This window comes from Dunckerocampus dactyliophorus, chromosome 13 (assembly GCF_027744805.1).
Source record: "Dunckerocampus dactyliophorus isolate RoL2022-P2 chromosome 13, RoL_Ddac_1.1, whole genome shotgun sequence".
Classification (NCBI taxonomy): Eukaryota; Metazoa; Chordata; class Actinopteri; order Syngnathiformes; family Syngnathidae; genus Dunckerocampus; species Dunckerocampus dactyliophorus.
This window is the reverse complement of record NC_072831.1, coordinates 10,143,171-10,163,973: the sequence shown is the minus strand read 5'-3', so window position 1 is coordinate 10,163,973 and position 20,803 is coordinate 10,143,171. Positions and strand designations below refer to the sequence as shown.

Here is a 20,803-nt window from a genome sequence, read left to right as displayed (position 1 = left end):
GACCGCAGACAGTGGGCGGGGCTAGTTCCAGTGCTTACTCAAGGTCTATGATGGCAGCGTGCTGGATGAGATGCAGTCAGGTGCCAACATGGCGATTGCGGCGTGCAGCAGCCACGTGAGCGTCCAGCACGCGCTGGCTAATCCCAGCTCAATGTCCGCTCTGTTATTTTGACCTCTTGACCCCACAGCTGAAATAATGAGGCAGGTCACATGACCCACACAGGTTGCCAAAAAGCCCCTCTGTTAGCCGGCTAACGTTAGCATGATGACTTCAGACAGAGAGGCTGCAGCTTGTCGGGTGACTAGAAAGTCAAAGGCCAAACTAACTTCACTGCTTGTGTCTGTGTGTGTGTTTATACACAGCGAGCAGAATAGGAAAGGGAGTGTCGTCTTAGTAACACATCAATGGAGGAATGATGCCCTGCCCTCTTCCTGTCCTGGATGCAGATGACAGGGAATGTTTTCCTGTCTCATGTGGCCCGGGCAGGACCCTGATGATATCGTCACACCTACTTTTGCTCAGTGACCTTTGAGTCATTATGTCAAAACATTAGGAACAGGCGTCCATGTAAGCGTGGCCCCGTGCTGTCATGTCATGTCATGACTGTGCTCCAGTGGGAGACAAGCCATCATGCTGATCTTCATCACGTTTGGAATGCTGGACTGAGCAACACAAGCTTTTATTCTGTGAACGTCTTCTCTCGTTACCACGGAGCAGGTGCATGCTGGGAGCTGGCCAAGCTGAATTCCTGCATGTCCACCTGCAGCCAGGTCACATGACATAGCCAAGCTCCACCCAGCACGTCCTCAAATCAAGTCAGGAGCTGCTTTGTTTAAAAAAAGGACGAGGAAGGCCTTAGCCCCCAGCTAATGTTAGCCTCTCGTTAATGTCAACTTTTACACGCCAGATGCAAATGAACTGGGCGGTGTCACAGTAGCGTCCAATGAGAGGCAAAAGAAAGTGCTAATGAGGGAGCTAATCTTATTTTTGTTTCCATTTCAGCGAAAACATGAAATCATCTTGTTTTTCTTCTCAGCTTCTCTCCCTGAAGCTCCGCCTACACATTGTGTGTGTGTTTGTGTGTGCGTGTGTGTGCGCGTGTGCTTATTTAAAGGGCCCAGTCAGCCTCTCATCATCAGGTCGTCTTCATCCAAGGAATAAAATCTATTTTTGGACTTTTGGACAAAACGGTCAGGTTGAATGTTGGTTGATTTCATACTTTAAAACTTTCCTAATAGTTTTTAGTGTCTTATTATTGACTGTTCTAATTAAGATAAAGGCTTCATCTTTTCAAAACGTCTTATTCATGTATTTAAAATTTCATCACTTTTGTATGTCCATGGAGGACACAACATGAGACATTATTAGCATAATGTCCTCTTGGCTCCTCCTACTCTGTTAATCAGCTATTTCAAAATGACTTTTATTTCTTGTCCTCTTTCAGGTGCAGAGATGTCTCTGCTGCTTCTCACTGGTACATTCTATTTTATTCTATTGGGTTTTATCCTGTAGTATTCTACGGCGTTCTATCCTGTTGTGTTATATGTGGACTATGCTTTTCTATAGTATTCTATGGTCTTCTGTGGTGATCGATGGTGTTTTATGGTGTTCTATGTGTCTGGTGTTCTTTGAAGTTATTTTGTGTTCTGTTGTACTCTATTGGGTTTTGTGTTGTGGTCTGTGGTGGTCTATTGTGTTTTATGTGTATGCACGGCTGTGATTGGCTGGTGAAATTAATGAGGTGTCTTTCTTCTTCAGGAGTTTACTTCCTGTTATCGTGGTCATCAGGTGCGTCTTTCTTTGTCCTAAAAAGGACACTATTGCTTTTCAGTGTATCATTGAGGTTATAGGTCATATAGGTAACAAGGTTCCTTTTCTCCTGGTTGCTTAGCAACACACCCGTTGACTTGCGAGACCCGGGGGGCTGACCTGGCCCAGGAGACGGTGGTGGTCTCGTGTCCGGCTGACTGCAGCGGGCGCAGACTGTCTGTGTTTGGGACGGACATCTACGCCGCCATCTCGTCCGTCTGCGGCGCTGCTCTGCACAGGTAACGCGATCTTTGATCTTCCCGTGGAATATAGTCAGCACGTGCGCTTCCTGGACTAAGCTGACATGAAGGAATGTGGCGCCGTGAAGGATTAAGTGGTCTTCCAGCGTCCAATGAGGTGAAAGTGTTTGTGTGCAGCGGCACGGTGGGTGTTTCCGGAGGCGTGGTCAAGGTGGAGAGGTTGCCGGGGCGACACCCCTACATCCGCTCCTTCGCCAATGGCATCCAATCTCAGGCCTTGTCTCGATGGAGCTCCTCCTTCAGGCTCAGCGGTAGGTCAGAGGTCACATGCTGTCCTCTCTCACATTGTTAGACCTTGTGTGTCCTGAGGGGGCGCCAGAGACTACTTTCACCTGTCCACGTTTGTGTCAGAGCACCCCGAGCAACCTCATCAGATCATTAGCGACGCCACCGCCGCCGCCACCACGCTGCCAGGTGACCTGGACACATCTGTTCTTCTTTCCTTCTCATTTGCCTTCTCCTTCATCTTCTTTGTTTCTCCTCCTTCTCCTCTTTTATCGTTTTGTCTTCTACTTCTTTCTCTCCCTCGTCTTTGTCAGCACAGCGAGTGGGCGCTCTGCAGTGGAGAGCAGCCCGTCTTATTATTCATCCTATTTATTCTTTCTTCTTCGACTTCTCCGTCTTGTTCTTTTGATCAGCTCACGACACACACATGGTTGTTTTTTGCTAACCTGCGTGTGCGTGTGCAGCAGCCAAGAAAGCGTTGAAGAAGTCGTCAGTAAAAAAAGTTCTTCCAGGAGGGAATAAAGGTGTGCACGTCACTGAAGATCATCTGCGTTTGGTCACATGACCCCGGTGAGACAACACTGTGTGTGCACGTGTGTGCAGACTGTCAAATGGACATCGTCATGGTGATTGACAGCAGTGACAACATTGGGCGCCGGCGCTTCAACCTGCAGAAGAACTTTGTCAGCAAGCTTGCCGCCATGTTGAAAGTTGGAACGTCTGGACCACATGTTGGCCTCGTTCAGGCCAGGTCTCACACACACACACACAATTCAACAGTGGATTAATTGTAATGTCCAGCAGAATGTGATGTGTGTATGTGTGTATATAGTGACGTTCCCAGAACAGAATTCCTGCTGAGTAACTTCACACACAGTAAAGATCTTCAGTTTGCCGTCAAAGAGCTCACACACCTGGGAGGACACACTAACACAGGTACACACACGCACGTGCGCACTCAGAGTGCACATTAAAGATGCGTTGTGTCCTCAGGGAAGGCCATCATGCATGCTGCCCAGATGTTGTTCACGCAGGAGAGTGGTGGGAGGCGGGGCCACCCTCGCGTGATGCTGGTGTTAATTGACGGCTGGCCCTCTGATGACCTGGATCGGGCGGCCATGTTGGCCAGAGAGTCTGGCATCAACGTCTTCCTGGCGTCCGTCGCCAAGCCCGCCCCCGACGAGCTCGCCATGGTGCGCGACCACGACTTCACCAAGAAGGTCAGCGCCATGTTTGCCTGCCTTTGCCGTGACAGCTCAGCCACATGGTCACATCGTCACGTGTGTGTGTGGTGCAGGCGGTGTGCAAAGACAACGGCTTCTTCAACTATCACATCTCCAGCTGGTTCAGCACCACCAAACACGTCAAACCTCTCACACAGAGACTCTGCTCGCTGGACGGCCTTCTCTGCAGTATGACACCAACACGCTATCAACAAGCCATCACTTGCTATTAACACGGCATCAGCATGCCATCAACACGCTACAAAAATGCTATCCGTATGCTATTAAGATACTACTAACACTATCAATATGCTATCAATATGCTATCAACGTACTACTAACCTGCTAATAACACGCTATCAACATGCCATCAACACACTACTAACACGGTACCCGTATACTATCAACACGCTGCTAACACACTATCAATATGCTATCAGTGCGCTACTAACCTGCCATCAACACGCTACTAAAACGCTGTCCGTATGCTATCAGCATGCTATTAACACACTGCTAACACACTATCAATATGTTATCAACACGCTGCTAACCCGCCGTCAACACACTGCTAGCGCCCTACCCGTATGCTATTAACATGCTGCAAACACACTACCAAAATGCTATCAACGTGCTACTAACACGCTATCCGTATGCTATTAACACACCGCTAACACTATCAATATGCTATCAGCGCGCTACTAACTACCTATCAACACAACATCAACGCACTAGTAACACACTAGCAATGCGCTATTAACACGCCATCAACACACTTCTAACTAGCTATTAACATGCCATCAACCCTCTACTAACATGCCATCAACACGCTGCTAGCACGCTATCAACATGCCATCAACACACTACTAACATGCTAACAACACATTTCTAACTAGCTATTAAGACGCAACAAGCACGCTATCAACACGCTACTAAAATGATAAAATATCGCCATCAACACTCTACTAACACGCACAGGCCAACACACAACCAAAACGCTAGTAGCAGGCTATCAATATGCCATCAACACACGATCAGAGTTTGAAGTCATTTTGTGTTGTGAAGTAGTGTGGTGTCTTCTAGGTCGGACATGTTTCAATTCGGTCAACATCGGATTTCTGATTGACGGGTCGTCAAGCGTTGGAGATCCTAACTTTCGTCTGGTCTTGGACTTCCTTGTGGCCATTGCCACAAAGTTTGACATCTCGGACGTTGGTGCTCATGTTGGTGAGCGTTGCAGGAAGTGACCAATGAGTCTGACTGATTGATGGCTTAAAAGATGAACTGACTGCTTGCGTGCGTGCGCCAGGCGCGGTGCAGTTCACTTACGACCAGCGTCTGGAGTTCGGCATGTCGGAGCACACCACCAAAGATGGCGTCCTGAGTGCCCTGAGGAGGATCCCCTACATGAGCGGCGGGACGGCCACAGGAAGTGCCATCAGCTACGCTGCCCAGAACTTGTTCAGGTCTGACAGCGCCACCTACTGTTTCATCAGCCAGGAGCATCTATGAGCGTGTTGCTAACATCCTGACGTATTCTGTGCCAGGCGAACCGGACCAGGACGCAACTTCCTCATCGTGGTGACTGACGGCCAATCATACGACAACGTAGGCGGGCCGGCATTGGCCGCTCAGAATCAAGGTGTGAGTGCGCGCATGTGTGTGCTTGGATTTGAACAGTATGTTACTACCATACCTCTTTGACCTGTGACCCCACCTCCTGCCCAGGCATCACCATGTACTCAGTGGGCGTGGCCTGGGCACCCCCGGATGACCTGAAGTCCATGGCATCAGCGCCAAAAGAAAGCCACACGTTCTTCACCAGAGAGTTCACTGGATTGGCCGAACTGGTGGATGCTGTGGTACGAGGAATCTGTCACGACTTCAGCATCAAAAACTGAAACACACACACACAGTGTACTGATGCTATGTAGCCTGTGTACAGTGATGACATCATCACAACCAGTTTTTGTTCTTCACGTATTTCCTCCACTAGCAGACTTTATCTTGTAACTCCCTGTATTGAAACTTGATCATTGATGTCTGTTCATATTTATTATTTGTTTATATCCAATAAACATTTATTTTACTATTTGTTTGTGTTCATGTGGTGTCCCCTCGTGTCCAAAGTGGGGATGAAGTTAGTGAGTGTCGTAGTCAAATGTTTATCAAGTGTTTGTACTTGAATAGCGTTTTTTCAGATACTTCCTTGGAACCTTGGGCACCTCCCACACTCTCATTAAAAAGAAAAAGCCACCACAGATCGGAACACAAACTGGACGAAAATCAAACAAATGGTAAAAGCGTCTTTTACCATCTATTTTAAGCAAAACTTTAATCGTTAGGGTCATCGTAGGCTTGGAGCCTATCCCCCAACTCCCATCCAGTTTACTTTGTTTGAGAGGTGGGCTACACCATAGACATAGAGGCCGCATCGAGTGGGTTTGTCCACTACTGCGATACGTCAACGTTGTCGCCATATTGGATGGGTCGAGGCTGTGCTGTAAATTAATAAAAGTCAATGTACTTACGTTCATAAAGAGCCTTTCTACAAGGAAATTTAAGTTAATTCCTCTCGTTTATATATTCACACACGCACTAATACACGTTGGAAACAGTTAAGCACCAAAAACAATGTGATTGTTTCCCATTACATTTACTTGTATTCATTTACAGCGCAGCTTTGACCCATCCAATATGGCGGTAATGTTGGCGTACGACTCAGCGCTCGATGTGGCATCAAAGTCTATGGGCTCCACCCCGAACTGATCACCAGCCAATCACAGGACGCTTATAGTGTTGGGGATAATAGTGTTAAAAATAAAGGCATTGTTTTACATTAACGGGTTATCTAATGAATGACTATTTCAAATGTTATGTCGTTGCCGTTACAGTCAAATATGGCGCGTTGTTATTCACCGAAATCAATCATATATCAATAATCTGGATGTCGCTTCAGTCTCCATTGTTCACAAATACTACGCGGCTAACTAAATAGCAAGTCAACGAGAATTCTAGCTCCTCACGCTAGTAGAGAATTGCAAGTTAGAAGCACCGCTCTCAGTATTCACTTAGGGACAATTTACACTAGTTATACAATAAATATAACATGCATGTTTTTGGAATGTGGGAGGAAGTATCTGGAAAAAATCTACACAAGTTCAAACCCAAATTTCCTGACTGTGAGGCCAACATGCTAAACACTCATCCACTGTGCAGTCATTTAATGGCTGAGTTGTCTGTGATGTGAACCCATCTCTCAAAAAGCAAATGTCTTATTTTATTTGGACTTATTCGCATGGAGCCATCAACACCTGGTCTCAACAAATCCATGGAACCAGTCCAAAGTGGATCAGGAAACAAATGATAATAGTCCAAGGGCAGGTTCTGGAACTAGCCGAGTCCATGTTAGATGACCCTGTAAAGGTGGATCTGTCGGAGAGTCTCAGGGTCTACGTCATGTGCCGTGTAAACGTTGTAGTCCAGAGGAAGCTCCTCTACCCAATCGTCTGGCACCGCCTCCTGATGGACAAAGGAAGCGGAGCTGTCAAGCTGCAGACCCAAAATGATTCATTCAAAGTGAAAGTGGACAACTTGTTAAAGTTTTAAAAGGACGTGTAAAAGTTCTGTCATCTAGCCTCGACCCTCAGGCTGCTGTCACTCATCTTTACCTTCAGAGTGTTTAGACTCTCCTCCAGACTGGGGACTGACACCAGCAGAGAACCCTTCTTCCTGAACGTCTGCATGATCAACTTCCAGGCTCTGAACACACACACACACACATCTTCACCTTCATCCTCATCACCATCTACGTGTGCACCTCACCTGACTTGCTGGCTCGGCTCCATGAAATACTCAAAGACGTTGTTCATCACCACAACATCCGCACTCTGGAGCAAAGCGGTCTGCGTGCACACGTCAGCGTGGACAACCTGCAGCACAAAATCTTTGTTCAGTGGCATTGCATGGCAGAGCAGGGGCTATCATGAAATAATGGCGGTACTTTGACACTTCAGTTATTTGAGGTCATGTATATTATTAACAGGAACACAGGGGAAAGTAACACAATTATTGAGATCTTGTCTAAATGATGATTGGTGGGAACTACTTTTTCTTCCGCCTGGGTAAGTGCGTAATGCGCAAGCACAGTAGCACACTGCTCAGTCAGTCTCAGTCTGTTGAAACGATGGTCATTCGTAAAGAAAGCCACATGTGAATTCGGAATTAATTTTCAAACTTATAGTAGGTCTTGATGATTAATAATTCATTTAAATTGTTTTATTATTTTAGTTATACTTTTTATTGTTTAAAACACTAGTTTGTTTTTTCTGTTGTTGTATATTAACTCGGCTCTACTGTAATACTTCAATGTACTTCCGTTTAAAATAAATAACTGATGTATTATTTATGCTACAAGCTATGCTATGATTTGAAATACACTACTTTTTATTCAAATTTACCAGCCACATTAGGTGTATTTGCACAAAGTATCTGTATCAGATCGGTATCGCCGATACTGGTCCGAATTTTACTCAGTATCGGCTCGGAAAGGAAATCAGTGGTATGGCACATCACTGACTATTCCATTTGAAACGCAGCCAACGTGCTGCCATCTTGTGGTCAAACATGGTGGATGACTGTCAGGTGGACCAACCTGGACTCTGTCGCTCATTCTGTACTTGTGTACTATTTGGTTCTGAAGGCGAACAAACTCCTCGCTGAGCTCCACGCCGACCAATCTGGACGCTGAGCTGTAAACATAGCCCTGAAAACACACACACACACACACACACACACACACACACACACACACACACACACACACACAGGTAACACACCAGTAATTCAAAGCCACTATTTGCGACCCTGCAGTGTCCTCTGACCCCGTACAGCACCGCACCCAGACGTGATCCGACATCCACCAACATTCGGCCACTCAGATCCGGCAGAATATTGTGGAACAAGAAGAAGAGCTCGGACATGGAGAACGAGTGGGACACAAACTCTGTGGACACACAGGAGACACGGCCATGATGCAGGATGACACTAGCGTGTTTGTTTGGTCACCAAAGTAGAGATGCGTCGTCGTGAACGAATCGTCTCTAAGAGACGGCTCTTTGAAATGAACGACAGGAGCCGGTTCGCGTCGTTGGGAGCTGATTAGTTTTTTTCCTTGTCTTTTTTTCCTGTTAAACGTGAATGTCATCGGTCAAGATGTGTGGCGCCGTCTCTGTGCCCACACTGAGCGGGGGAGGGGCGGGATTAAACACGCTGTGGTGCTCTTAGAGACATTTGTGAGAAATTTGCATGAAGAGATTTGACCTTTTTTGACCTAATTTGTCTATAGATAGTTCTTTGTATTTTATAATATAACATTATATTTTTGCAGCTGCTCATTGAGGTTTAAATAAATTAATTCCAATAATAAACACTTGATATCATGTATTTTTACATTAGTAATTCATTTTACACAATACACAGAATTTGGTAATAAATTAATTCAAGACTACAAAAAAATCAGATCTTTTTAGTGAGCCGAGCGAAAACGATCGGCTCTCCAAAAAAGAGCCAAAATTTCCATCACTACCCCAAAGTCCTGAGCATCAAACTTTGAGTACACGACTCATCGATGATGCCGATGACAGGCACCCACCTAGAGGTGCAGTCCTTCTTGATCCACACTTGAGACAGTAGCAGCGACTCATGGTTCCCGCCTCACACAGAGCATCCACGTGCTCGTCATCGTAGAGGAAGGCATCCACGTGGACTGTCGGATGCGACCGCTGCTGCATCTGAAACACACGCCGCCATCTTGGATGTGTCGTACTGCCGCTGTCACTGTGTGTGTCTCAAATGGAATACTTGTGTCAGCGCACTTCAATAAGTATACAGCGTGTGTGAATTTTGAGAGTGCAGCACTGTCCCAAATCCATTACTGTCATTGTACACTTCCCGGCAATTTACCTGCTTGTGTTCACTAATTTCCATCGCTACACGCACTACATAACCAAGATGGTGACTATTGAGGTGGGCAAGTGCCCATCACTGCACACTCACCATTTTAAGTGCAATATCCAGCAACTGACAGTGTACTCGCTGTACTTCTCAGTGTGAGCGCACTTATGCACTTGAAAGACTAAGTACGCTAGTGCACCAACTGAGACACAGCATGTGTGTGTGTGTCATCTGCTATTTGTAAGTTTAATAATAACATTAATTTTGCGTGTGTATAGCATTTCATACGTATTGTGTCTTTGCTACAATGTGCGTAGAACCTTTTTCTGAACGTTTGTCTCAGATGCCAACATGGCGTCCTGAGGCAGGCTGGCCCTCAGGTCATCAGCGATGCTCCGCAAGATGACCTTGTTGTTGTCCACCAGTGCATCGCCGAGCTCATCTGCACGCACAAAAATATACACACACACACACACACACACATACAGTTTGAGGGCAATGTTGTCAAAATAAGGCTGTGTCTCAATTGGTACTCTTGGTAATTAAGAACTGTGTTCTTAATGTATTTTTTACATGAAAAGTCAGCACCGTCTCCTGTCTATGATGTCACCAGCAGTTGGCTATGTAGTTCTTTGCAAACTAAAACAGTTGCGTCACAAATTAACACAAAACAGGTTTTTATACTTTTTCAATTATAGTTTTACATGCATTTAAGGTTACTTTTACCTTCATAAAAAAGACAGGATGTGGCAGACAGATCAACACGGACACCACCTTCGTGTTTTGCCGTGAGTTATTTCTTGAATTCAATAGTGTTTCTTGCCTTCTTTATTAAATGCTTAGACTTAGAACTTTCTTTGGCTCAATTTTGGGTTACTTACAATTACAATGTACAAAATACAAAGGTGGTGTCCGTATTGATCTCGCTGCCACATCTTTGGCAAAAATCACGTCTTCAGTGAAGGTAAAAGAACCTTAAATGCTCATTTATCCCTATCATTCGTCATTTATATGCACTTGTATGCATTTTTAATTGTTTTCTGCAAGTAAAACTATCATAGTAAAACATTTTTTTTTTTACTTGTGCTTTTTTTGGCTTTCCGGATGGATTAATCGGAAAATCTACACACTGTCAGGAACTATGGAATGATAATACACAGTCTACTTATTAAAGTGTACTGACGCAAGTATTCTATTTAAGACACAGCCTTAAGGCTTAAAAAATGTCCACGCACCGGAGGTTCTGATCCAGTCAATGAGTTTAGGGCGTTGTGAAGGTTGGACTCTTTTTATCAGCAGCAGAAGTTGTGCTTTAGCTTCAGGGAAATCCATGCTGACTACGGATACCGCGACGTGTTTAGCTTGTGTCTGTCTGTCGTTAAGGTGGATCCGTTTTGCCAAAAAGAATCGCTTCCCCTTCGGATGTCACCAAAAGTAACCCGGATGCTCACACGAGACATTTGAGTTTTCCAGTGCGTATGCCGTGCGTGTTGGCTGGGATATACAGTATTCATACATTTACACACGTATACACACAAACACACTCGCTATACTGGCTCCACCTTAAGCGTTTGAGCCAGAAACCGGAAGTATTTTCCCCCAATTTTATGATTCCCGGTGAGATGATGCAACAAAACAATCATTTGTTCCAACTTGCAATTTAATAAAGACGAAACACTGTTGTTAAAAGACTTAGATGGCGTTTGGCAAACCAAAGTGAGTGCTGTACTTTTGAGGGAGGTTTATTTGATTGTAGATTACGTCGTTTCAGTCTGGCCTTTGGGGGCGCTGTGGAACATTTGATCCTGCTTAAACACATATAAGAAGAAAAAGGAAAAAAAACTGTCTGGCACACAGGATTATATAATAGAATATAGATAATTATTAGAATGTTTTATTATAAGTATTATTATTAGGATTAGTAGTAGTAGTAGTATAAGTAGTCTCCTCATTATCTAAATTAGCATAAAGTAAGATACTGTGAGATACTGCCCATGTTACATACTCTGGTACAGTAGGTGGCGGTATGCACCTTTTAAAGTCATGGTTGCAACCCGCCATTAAACTAAAAGAAGAAGAAGAAGAAACTTGCGACAGTTAGGAAAGGAGTATATAAGAAGATTTAGGCTGGGGAGGGAATCAGAGCCGGGCATTGGGGGCTTTATTTTGTTTTTTTCTTCAAAACTGGTTTAATTTGTAGACTGTAACTCTGCAAAGAGGCGTGATATTTCATAATACAGTAAGTGGCTAAGATATGGTTGTAGTTCGCCAATAGAAGAAGAAGAAGAAGAAGAAGAAGAGAAATACTGTTTGGCGGGGAGGTTTGAGGGAATGTTCCAAACACATAACTCGTCAGGCTATTAACGGTATGTGCTTTTTGTGTATGTATTAATTCAATGCGCTCGTTATCTAGCTCTGTTAAAGCGGGTGATAACTTTCAGTGTCGACACATGGAATTATTATCTGGTATTTATATTGTCCGTGTAGAATGTACATTGCAATGCTTATACAGGTTTCATAATACAATGATTTCTCTAGCGTTACACTTGATAACCACATGATTGTGTGACCTGACACTTTTGTTTGTGCCCCAGCTGCTTGTATCATGATTGAGCTGTAATCAGCAATAATTGTAGTTCTTGTTAGACTTTTAGCTTGTTTTAGTAATACGACTTCAACTGGCCTTGATGTACACACAGATGCCTCAGTGGGGCGTGTCTCCTTTCACGATGACGCCATCAGCCAGTCTGGTGTCCAAATGTGTGTCCAGTGGTGCTGTGTCTCAGGTTTGTCACTGTAAAGATCTCCAACAACAATATCTCTATCATACGTTTCTAAATCAACAAACACTGTGGCTTTCAGGAGGCGCTAGACTCTGCTTACTCACAGCATGGCTCCATCTTCTCCTCTCAACTGCATGAAGCTGAGCAGCGAATGAGAATGGAGAAAGAACTGGACCAGGTAAGCAACAGCATCAATGAGATAAAGTGGCCTGAATGTGTGATGATATCATGACTGTTACTTCCTCAGCTGCAGGTGGAGGTAGAGCTGCTGAAGGTGGAGAAGATAAGCGTCGATGTCACACATCCAACCTGCCTTGGTGAAGAGCGTGTGCACACATTTGTTGATAGATTTGGGACATTTCTTATAGACTAAAAGAATTTGTCCAACAGCTGCAAGGTTCCACACATTGCAGACGTTTTGTGCCCACCTCCTGGACGTCCTAAAGGATCAGAACCGTCTGAAGCAGCGACTCATGAGACCTCTGGGCCGCACCAACCTGCCAGTCCGGGCACACCTCCACAGGTACTGTCTGTCTCCGTGTGGACTTGTTGCAGCTAGCCAGGTAGCACCATTAGCTTTGGCATTCAGGCAAAAATTTGTCTGGGAAAGACAGAAGGTCACATCCTCTGTGCTTTGCAGGTACCTGGTGGATGTGGTCAACATGCTGCTGGACCTTGTGGAGAGGTTGGACGAGAAGATAAGTGCTGTCAGGAGACGTCCCACTGTCACAGACGACATGGCTCAGCTGGTGAGTCACATGACCTCACCTGAGTAATGCTAACACTAGCGTAAGCTGCTGCCACGGTCACCATGGTGACCTCTTTCAAAAAGTCTAAAAATAGGTGAATCTCTCTCTCTCTCTCTCTCTCTGGGCCAGAACACCTCTCTCGCCCAGCTGTTCGTTCTGATGGTGGAAGTGGAGACGTTGGCCAGTCAGCTTCTCCAGTGGAAGTCCACAGCAGCCTGATGAGTGACAGTGTCACGTCTTGACACCCCCCCCCCCCCCCCCCCTTCATGTGAAATAAAAGTTACATTTTTTATAAATCATTTCAGCTTTGTTTTGTGCTGAGAGGCATGTTTCATTGCAATCAACCCTGACCTTTCACCTCTCTTCTCAGTGTATATTAGCTGTGTTTAAATTGAGGGTCTGCAGTTTTTCCATTGCACATTTGTGGACTGTTGACATCATTGCGCAGGGTGACGGCTGTCCAAATTGGAAAGTGCGCGAAGGCGCCTCCAGATGTGGCCGATAAGTGTCGTCCTTCTGTATTGGATGGAAGTGTGCATTTACGCCAGCCTTCCTCACCCTTCATATGTCAAAATGTCAACATTGCAGTGCAAAGTGAGGAGAAGCGTACTGTAGGTATTGATTGATTGGTAAGTATCGATGTATTAGTAAAGATTGATTTATAATTATTAAGTATTGATTTATTTGTGCAAGCTTGATGTGCGGAGCCTATGAAAGTAAAGCATTACATCTTTCTTAGATGTGGAGAGGTTGACTTTAACTAACATAAAGACATAACACTTCAAATTATGTGCATCAATTGAACAAGATGAAGTCGTTTATATTTGTGTACATCATGTGCATCTTTTATTGAGAAAATCTGTGTCAACTTATGAATGTTTGAATCAATCTTGCTTCTGTCTTTTGAGAAGGGGTCTCGCACTCACAAGCCATTTGCAGTCCACGACTTGACATCAAAGAGTAGTGTAACTGCAGCCCGTGACATCCGGGCAAGTTCAGTTTACAAACACGAACACTGAACTAACGTTGGTGTTATCACATGGAGACGTGGGGGAGACACTAGACAGAACGCGGCCTACAATCGCAGTGCTAACACAAAATGACAGCACAACACGCAACGGGTAAGTAAACACACATAGGGCAATTACTACTATGGAGAATTTTAAACAACTTTGTTAACTCTAAACACATAACTTCAGCAGCTTTTTACAAACGATGTACCACAATGCATGCTGGGAGCCGGCATCAGTCCCAATTAGGGGTGTGACAAATCATCTTTATCTCAAACTATTGCGATATTAAGGATTATCAATACGCTCTCGCCTTGTATCGCTTTTTAAAATGTAGCCGCTATAAACTTCCATTGCCATTCCTTCTCAGTGAGCTGAGTCACCATTTTACATGTCATCTAGGAGTAGCTCCTCACCAGAATGGCAGAAAATTGGCTCCAAACCACAGAAGAAGAAATCATTAAAGAAGAATAAGAAAAATTAATACACCGCGAATAACAGCAGACTTGGCCGGTGTAGTTAAAATCAAAAGGATGGACTCACTTTGGCTTTTATAGCGTGGACGAGACAACGCTGACTTTGCAGTATGGAATGAGTGTCTGATGAAAATAGGACACATGAGAAGCATGACATACACCTAACACCTAACCGACCTGGACTAGGCCGACGACACCACCCTGTTCTGCTGCTCATACGTTGAGCTGGAGGGAGCCTGTCATGTGTTCAATGAGGGGGCAATGAAGCTGGGATCACATGTCAATTTGTTCAAAACTAAGTTAATGCATGTTGGTGATGGTCCCAATGCATCCACCATCGTCTTTGGCTGCAAGCCTGCTGAGTTTCTCTCATTTGTTTACCTGGGCTCAAAGGTCACCAGAGGCTTACTGCCTGAGGTAAACAGACGGCGAGGACTGGCTGCTGGTGTCCTGAAAAGCCTGTGGAGACCACTATGGGGGCGGCATGACATCTCATGTTGCACCAAGCAATGGGTCTACAACGCTGCTGTCCTGCCAGTGCTCCTTTATGGGGCAGAGACCTGACCACTCTGCACGACCACCCATTCCTGGATCCATGGCTTTGAGTCCCACACCCTCAGAAACATTGAGGGTGTGCAGTGGTATGACCACGTCTCCAGTGAGGAGCTCCACCAAAGAACAAAGCAGCTCAACATGTGTCTTTGTCCTTGTCCAGTGCCGGGTTTGCTAACTAGGACATTTCCTCCGCTGTCCCACTGACCACCCTGTCCAAGTCATTATGGAGTTTGACCTGTCAACAGCCGGCTGGAGACATCCTCGTGGCCGACCCAATCCCTGGTGGTCCTACCATTCTCCTCCAGCAGATTGACCTGTCACTGGAGGAGGGCCCTGCTCGCTGCCAAGACCGAGCAAGCTGGCAATGTCTGGTCACCCTTGTGGGCTCAATGCCATGCTGTCATGAGTTTTAAGTAAGTGATTTTGTTGAATGACTATCAGCCATTATGTCCTACTATTTGAATGCGTTTGACTATTTCCTATAGCGTTTGAACTATTGCTATCAATAAAGTTGAGTTTTCAAGACAAGATAAAAGCAAGCAAATACAAGTGTACAAAATACCAAATAACAGTAGAAAATAAACACCAAAAAAGCATAGAATTCAGAAGAAATGCAGTTAAAAAGTGCATTCAAAACGGAAGATAAAAAATTGTAGAAGAAGAGTTATAAGTTAAAAGTGGTGAGGAACAGGTGTGTTTTTAAGTTATTCTTGAAGATGGTAAGGTCAGCAGTGTCACGGATGTGTGGCAGAAGTGAGTTCCAAAGGGAGAGGCCGGCAACAATGAAGGCTCTGTCCCCCCAGGTTTGTTGCTTGGTCCTAGGGACGGTCAGTAGGTTTGCATTTGAGGCGTGGTGGGTGCAGGAAGGGGTGGAGGGCTGAAGCAAGTCCTTTAGTCAGTGCTTCTCAAAGCGGAGGGGCGCGGTGAACTGTCGGGGGGGGCGTGAGACGCAAGGAGTATTTTCAGTGTTAGTGAAGACCTGACAACGTGCAAATTTATTGTGCTCACCATGCAATCCAACTCTTGATTTGTGTGTTGTTTTGTTTTCATTGTTGCACTTTAAAATAGATCTCAGTTTCTTGCCTTCTTTAAAAGTTAATATTTTTATAAACTCTCTAAATGTGTTTTATACGTGTAAAGGATATTTGTTTTCCTTCTATTATGTTTTTTAAAATCAGTTTTACTTGTCTCCATGGCTCAACTTGAGATGTTTCTTTGGAACTGTAGCCTGTTTTGCTCCTAAAGTGGAATCGATTGTGGCGTCTTATTGGACCATCTAAAGGTTAGGAATCTTTTCATTGTAGATTGACAATGTAGGGGCCCCCAAAACAGCATCTTGCTTAGGACCCAAACAAACTAGAGACAGGTTCTGCTGACAAGTCATTCACTAACCATTTTAAACGAAAGGGAAAGAAACTAATCTTTCGGAATCATGTAAGCACAGAAGATGTCCACCATAAACTTTGTAAAGAACACAAATAGAATAGGATAGCTTTAAACAGCTAAAGATAATCATGATCATGGTGGGCCTCCAGGACAGACAGAAATGTGGTACCACCATGGAACATCACTGATGGTCTCCAAACCTTGTCACCTCAGGGCTCATTATCTAACCTGCCTTCTGTGCAGGTTACTTGTTTTATGACCTAAAGTTAAATCATACATATTTACATATGTAATAAAATAATAAATATATTAAAACTATAAATACTATGCAAGTATTTTAGGTTTTCAAATGGTCCATAAATGCTGAAATCTATATATAAACACTTTTCCAAATTAATTTGTCGTTGACCAGAGTGCTATACAAATAAACTAAGTAGCCAAAGAATAAAGTAAAATAAATGACCAGTTAATATTACTATTTAATATATCATTTTTACCTGTGAGTTGGAGATAACTCTCCAGATGAAAAAAGTATTTCTCTGTCTCTTGTAAAACTTAACATAAAAAAAAAATTGTCTGTAATGTCACATTTAATTTGTTCTCCCTCACTTTCGTTCTATATTTTGCTCTCCTTCTGCGGCCCTGAATGGCCGATGTCTTCCCTTTATGATGTCAGGGTAAGTATGAGATCACGTGAAGGCTGGAAGGCTGGAAGGCTGTTCGTGCCTTGAGGAGGATGTGTCTGGCCTTCGTAGACCATGTACGCTGGGTCCTTTGTGGGAATCGGCGTCAGGGTGTACAAGTTTAATTTTTGCGTCTCACAGCACCTGCTGTGCATTCAAGGATGGCTGAACAAAGTGCAAAATCTCAATGTTTGAGGAAAAAGTTCAGCAGTGAAGACATAAACGTAAAAATTGTGGGCTTTTTAAAACAGTGTTACATGTATGCTGTACATTTTGATGTATTATCACATATTTATTAATTATCACCCACTTATAATGAATAAGATGTGCTTTCTGCAGAAAAAAGACTATTTTCAAAGAAAAAATGAAAGGAATATTTGTTATCTAAACTGTGAGATATTGCTTGTACGCTGAATCGCGAATGTGCGGGGATTCATTTGAGACAGTGTGAGTGCGGCCGAAAAATGATACCTTCACTGCAACACGGAAATATGAGAGTCTGTTTGCAGTATCACTGTATAACTTGTATAAAGTAAGTGTACTATTATACTACTGAAATTCAATTAGTTCCTGAAAGTGGGACCAAAATTTTCGTTTTTTCCAAGTAAAAACAAAAGCAATATGAAATCAAGTTCATGTTTGCCTGATTAAACGGTTAATGATTGTTCCCGATCGTCCTGAACGCAGCATCGGTGACATCATCATCATCTTCTTCTACTTCATCATCGTCTGCTGAGCAGCACCATTGTGTGATCTTTCTTTCATTGACCAGCTCTCTAATTTACACTGCGCCAACATGGACCAGAACCAGGACCAGAATCAAGCCCAGGCTGACATGGAGTTGCAGCCCGCGGCGAACCAAGAAGTTCCGACCAGCCAGGCCGAACCTCAGTGTCCGGCTGCGGATGCTGATGCGACGGAGGCCGATGTGAGCGAGGTGGTTCTGGACCAGGACCAGGAGAAACAGCCCATGACCGGAGCAGGAGATGCTGCTCAGGCGGCCGAGGGCGAGAAGAACGGCTTCGTGAAGGTGAAGATGGAGGAGGAGGAGGAGAAGTTCACTGGTCTCAACAAGGAGGAGCTGCTACGAGTGGCGGGAACACCCGGGTGAGGAGAAGCAGATCAATACTTGATTGATTGCCTGCGTTAAAAATAAGCATAAATACATTAATTGTTTTAATGAGCTTTTAATACTGCCCTCTACTGGATGTTACTGGCTACGACAGCAGCGTCTCGAGGTGATCACGTGTCTGTGCGCAAGAATGGAAAAAATGCATTGTGCACAAGCCAATCAGGGAAGATCAGTCTGACTTAACAGGTCAATTATTATTGGTCTTTACTCACAGGTGGGTGCGCACGCGCTGGGCGCTGCTGGTTCTATTCTGGCTCGGCTGGTTGGGCATGCTGAGCGGCGCCGTGGTCATCATCCTGCAGGCGCCACGCTGCAGGGACCTGCCTGCCACCTACTGGTGGAACCAGGGACCGCTCTACCAGATCGGACGCGTCCAGTCCTTCACGGACGCTGGAAATCTCAAAGGTGAGTCCGCCTGACGGGGAGGACCCACAGAATGAGTCGGTGCTAGCCCTTTGATGTCTACCAGGTGTGCAGCACAAGGTGGATGCCCTGTCCAAGCTCAAGGTCAAAGGTCTCGTGATCGGACCCATCCATGTGGCGCCGCCGGACGACGCCATGAATCTGAGCTTTGAGGAGGTTTCACCCGACACCGGCAGCTTGGAGCAATTTAAAGACTTGCTGCACACCACTCACAGGAAGGGTAATGCACACACACGTGCACAGGGACACATGTGCACAGGGACACGTGCACGGGCAGTGACGATGTCCTGGCGCTTGCAGGCATGATGGTGGTTTTGGACCTCACACCTAACTACCGCGGTTCCACCGGTGCCTGGTTCTCCAAAGTCAGCGTGACGGTGGTTGCTGAGAAGCTGAAGGTGAGTGGAGTAGCCAGCAGGGGGCGCCACAGCAACTGACTGTGTTTGTGTGTGTGTGTGTGTGTTCAGTCTGCATTGGTCTTCTGGTTCAACCAAGGCGTGGACGGCGTGCAGCTGTCTGAGGTGGAGCACGTGGCCGCCATGGTTCCATCCCTGTGGGCCGACATCCGGGCCATCGTCCAGAACGGGACAAACGAGCGTCCCGCCAAGAGGTCAGGCCATTTATATGTCATGAGGCTTTATTTTAAAGGTTGAAACAACAACAGCAGCTTTCTCCCTTCCTGCAGAGTTCTGATGGGCGTCACAGAAAACCGCTCAGCCCGTGACGTCTCCGACCTCTTGTCCTCCACCGGGGTGGACCTCCTGACTTCCAATGTCCTCCTGCCCGCAGACCTTCCCGAGTACGCTCAGTCCATTTGGCACTTATACTCAGCCCACGATCAGAGCCAGTTGGCGTGGAATGTGGGGGGGCGGGACGACGGTCACCTGGCCTCGTTGAGTGGCCCGGCGCTGGTCCGGCTTTACCAGCTGTTCCTGTTCACGCTGCCCGGGACACCTGTGCTCAACTATGGAGATGAGATTGGCCTAATGGATGAGGTGAGGACGCCTGGCAGTGTTGTTCTGAGAGTGACCACAAGAGGGTGCCTCCTAATTTTGCAGTTACCTTAGCATAGCTACACAGCAGACCACATGTGACCTCTGTCTTTTTTTAAGGACACAAAGTTTCCCAAAATGCTTTGGGACTCAGAGGAGGAGCTTAACGGGACCCTGCAGGTAAATGATGATGGCGATGGTGGTGATGATGATGTGATGATGGTGATGATGGTAATGTCCCGCAGGAGGAGCGTGAGCGCCGCATGTCATGTCGCAGTTTCTTCCATAGTCTGAGTGAGCTGCGTGGGAAAGAGCGCTCCCTGCTGTTTGGAGACTTTGTGCCGCTCTTCAACTCATCCTCCTCGCTGGCATACATGCGCATCTGGGATCAGAGCACACGTTACTTGGCTGCCGTCAACTGGGCCGACCAGGAGGCGAAGCTAGAATTGATCCATGAGGCCCTGCCCCCGCAGGCCGATGTGGTCCTTGCCACAAACGTGTCAGTGGATACCACCATGAACCCGGCTAGGCTGCACCTGGGTGCCAGAGAGGCTGTGCTCCTCAAGTTTCCCTACGCCGCTTAGAACCTCCAACGCCTCAAATGTGATGTCACTGTTAGCGTGTTATCTGTGTGCTTATTAATGTGAAACAAATCACAATAAATAACTATGTGAGCTTATATTGTCATGTGACCACTTTTGTACAAACATTTGAATTTTTTTCCTGCATTTGTCTCTGCCTACTCACCAGTGAGACCAAAAGCACGTTCATGTATTTCTATTAATGATGATTCATCACTTCATTTCTTGAGCAAAGTTTGTTTTGCCCTACAGGGGGCGCAACAACATGCTCCACATGAGAACATCATCGAGACCAAAAATGTCTATGACGTCATCGACATCTTTGACCTTGACTCCTCCCGCTTCAGCTTATATTTGACAAGACACTTCCTGTGGGAGGATGCTGCAAGGTTCCCCCTCACACACAAATGAATTGACGATTCTCTCCTCACTCAGCGTTACCATGGAAACAGTACAGTCCATCAGGTGGCAGCATAGAGACTTCATCACCATATACAGTATACTGCGTATGTGTGCGTGTGTGTGATATATATAAAAATCTCCTGTGGGTGTGGGTGTGGGTG

The 20,803-nt window shown here is 45.5% G+C and overlaps 4 protein-coding genes across 7 annotated transcripts; 3 read left to right on the top strand and 1 right to left on the bottom strand.

Moving 5' to 3' along the window:
* Window positions 1-10: 10 nt before the first annotated feature.
* On the top strand, window positions 11-5,607 carry coch (coagulation factor C homolog, cochlin (Limulus polyphemus)). Of its 4 annotated transcripts, none has more exons than XM_054797235.1 (15): window positions 11-115; window positions 1,446-1,475; window positions 1,760-1,789; window positions 1,893-2,049; window positions 2,188-2,321; window positions 2,422-2,484; window positions 2,760-2,819; window positions 2,899-3,046; window positions 3,128-3,231; window positions 3,289-3,515; window positions 3,593-3,707; window positions 4,599-4,742; window positions 4,825-4,981; window positions 5,063-5,157; window positions 5,244-5,607. In XM_054797235.1, the coding sequence occupies exons 2-15, from the start codon at window positions 1,454-1,456 to the stop codon at window positions 5,414-5,416; spliced, it is 1,629 nt and encodes a 542-aa protein (XP_054653210.1). In that variant the 5' UTR covers window positions 11-115; window positions 1,446-1,453; the 3' UTR covers window positions 5,417-5,607. The 4 variants fall into 4 exon arrangements, with proteins under 4 accessions (XP_054653210.1, XP_054653209.1, XP_054653208.1 ...); XM_054797234.1 differs by lacking the exon at window positions 11-115 and adding an exon at window positions 171-1,191; XM_054797233.1 differs by lacking the exon at window positions 11-115 and adding an exon at window positions 171-1,203 and having other exon boundaries at window positions 2,763-2,819.
* A 444-nt stretch (window positions 5,608-6,051) lies between these two features.
* Window positions 6,052-10,996, bottom strand: zgc:109986 (uncharacterized protein LOC553566 homolog). The gene is made up of 8 exons (XM_054796792.1): window positions 10,706-10,996; window positions 9,791-9,912; window positions 9,169-9,307; window positions 8,399-8,520; window positions 8,170-8,280; window positions 7,341-7,447; window positions 7,187-7,277; window positions 6,052-7,037 (listed from the first exon to the last, which is right to left on the bottom strand). The coding sequence occupies exons 1-8, from the start codon at window positions 10,800-10,802 to the stop codon at window positions 6,924-6,926; spliced, it is 903 nt and encodes a 300-aa protein (XP_054652767.1). The 5' UTR covers window positions 10,803-10,996; the 3' UTR covers window positions 6,052-6,923.
* Window positions 10,997-11,566: 570 nt separating this feature from the next.
* Window positions 11,567-13,260, top strand: haus2 (HAUS augmin like complex subunit 2). The gene is made up of 7 exons (XM_054796925.1): window positions 11,567-11,836; window positions 12,170-12,256; window positions 12,333-12,431; window positions 12,501-12,570; window positions 12,644-12,776; window positions 12,894-13,002; window positions 13,132-13,260. Exons 2-7 carry the CDS (start codon window positions 12,170-12,172, stop codon window positions 13,219-13,221), a joined length of 588 nt encoding a protein of 195 aa, XP_054652900.1. The 5' UTR covers window positions 11,567-11,836; the 3' UTR covers window positions 13,222-13,260.
* Window positions 13,261-17,799: 4,539 nt separating this feature from the next.
* LOC129192505 (4F2 cell-surface antigen heavy chain-like) lies at window positions 17,800-20,659 on the top strand. Its single transcript, XM_054796623.1, has 8 exons — window positions 17,800-18,219; window positions 18,459-18,649; window positions 18,714-18,887; window positions 18,968-19,065; window positions 19,135-19,277; window positions 19,353-19,662; window positions 19,780-19,839; window positions 19,905-20,659. Exons 1-8 carry the CDS (start codon window positions 17,909-17,911, stop codon window positions 20,241-20,243), a joined length of 1,626 nt encoding a protein of 541 aa, XP_054652598.1. The 5' UTR covers window positions 17,800-17,908; the 3' UTR covers window positions 20,244-20,659.
* The last annotated feature ends 144 nt before the right edge of the window (window positions 20,660-20,803 follow it).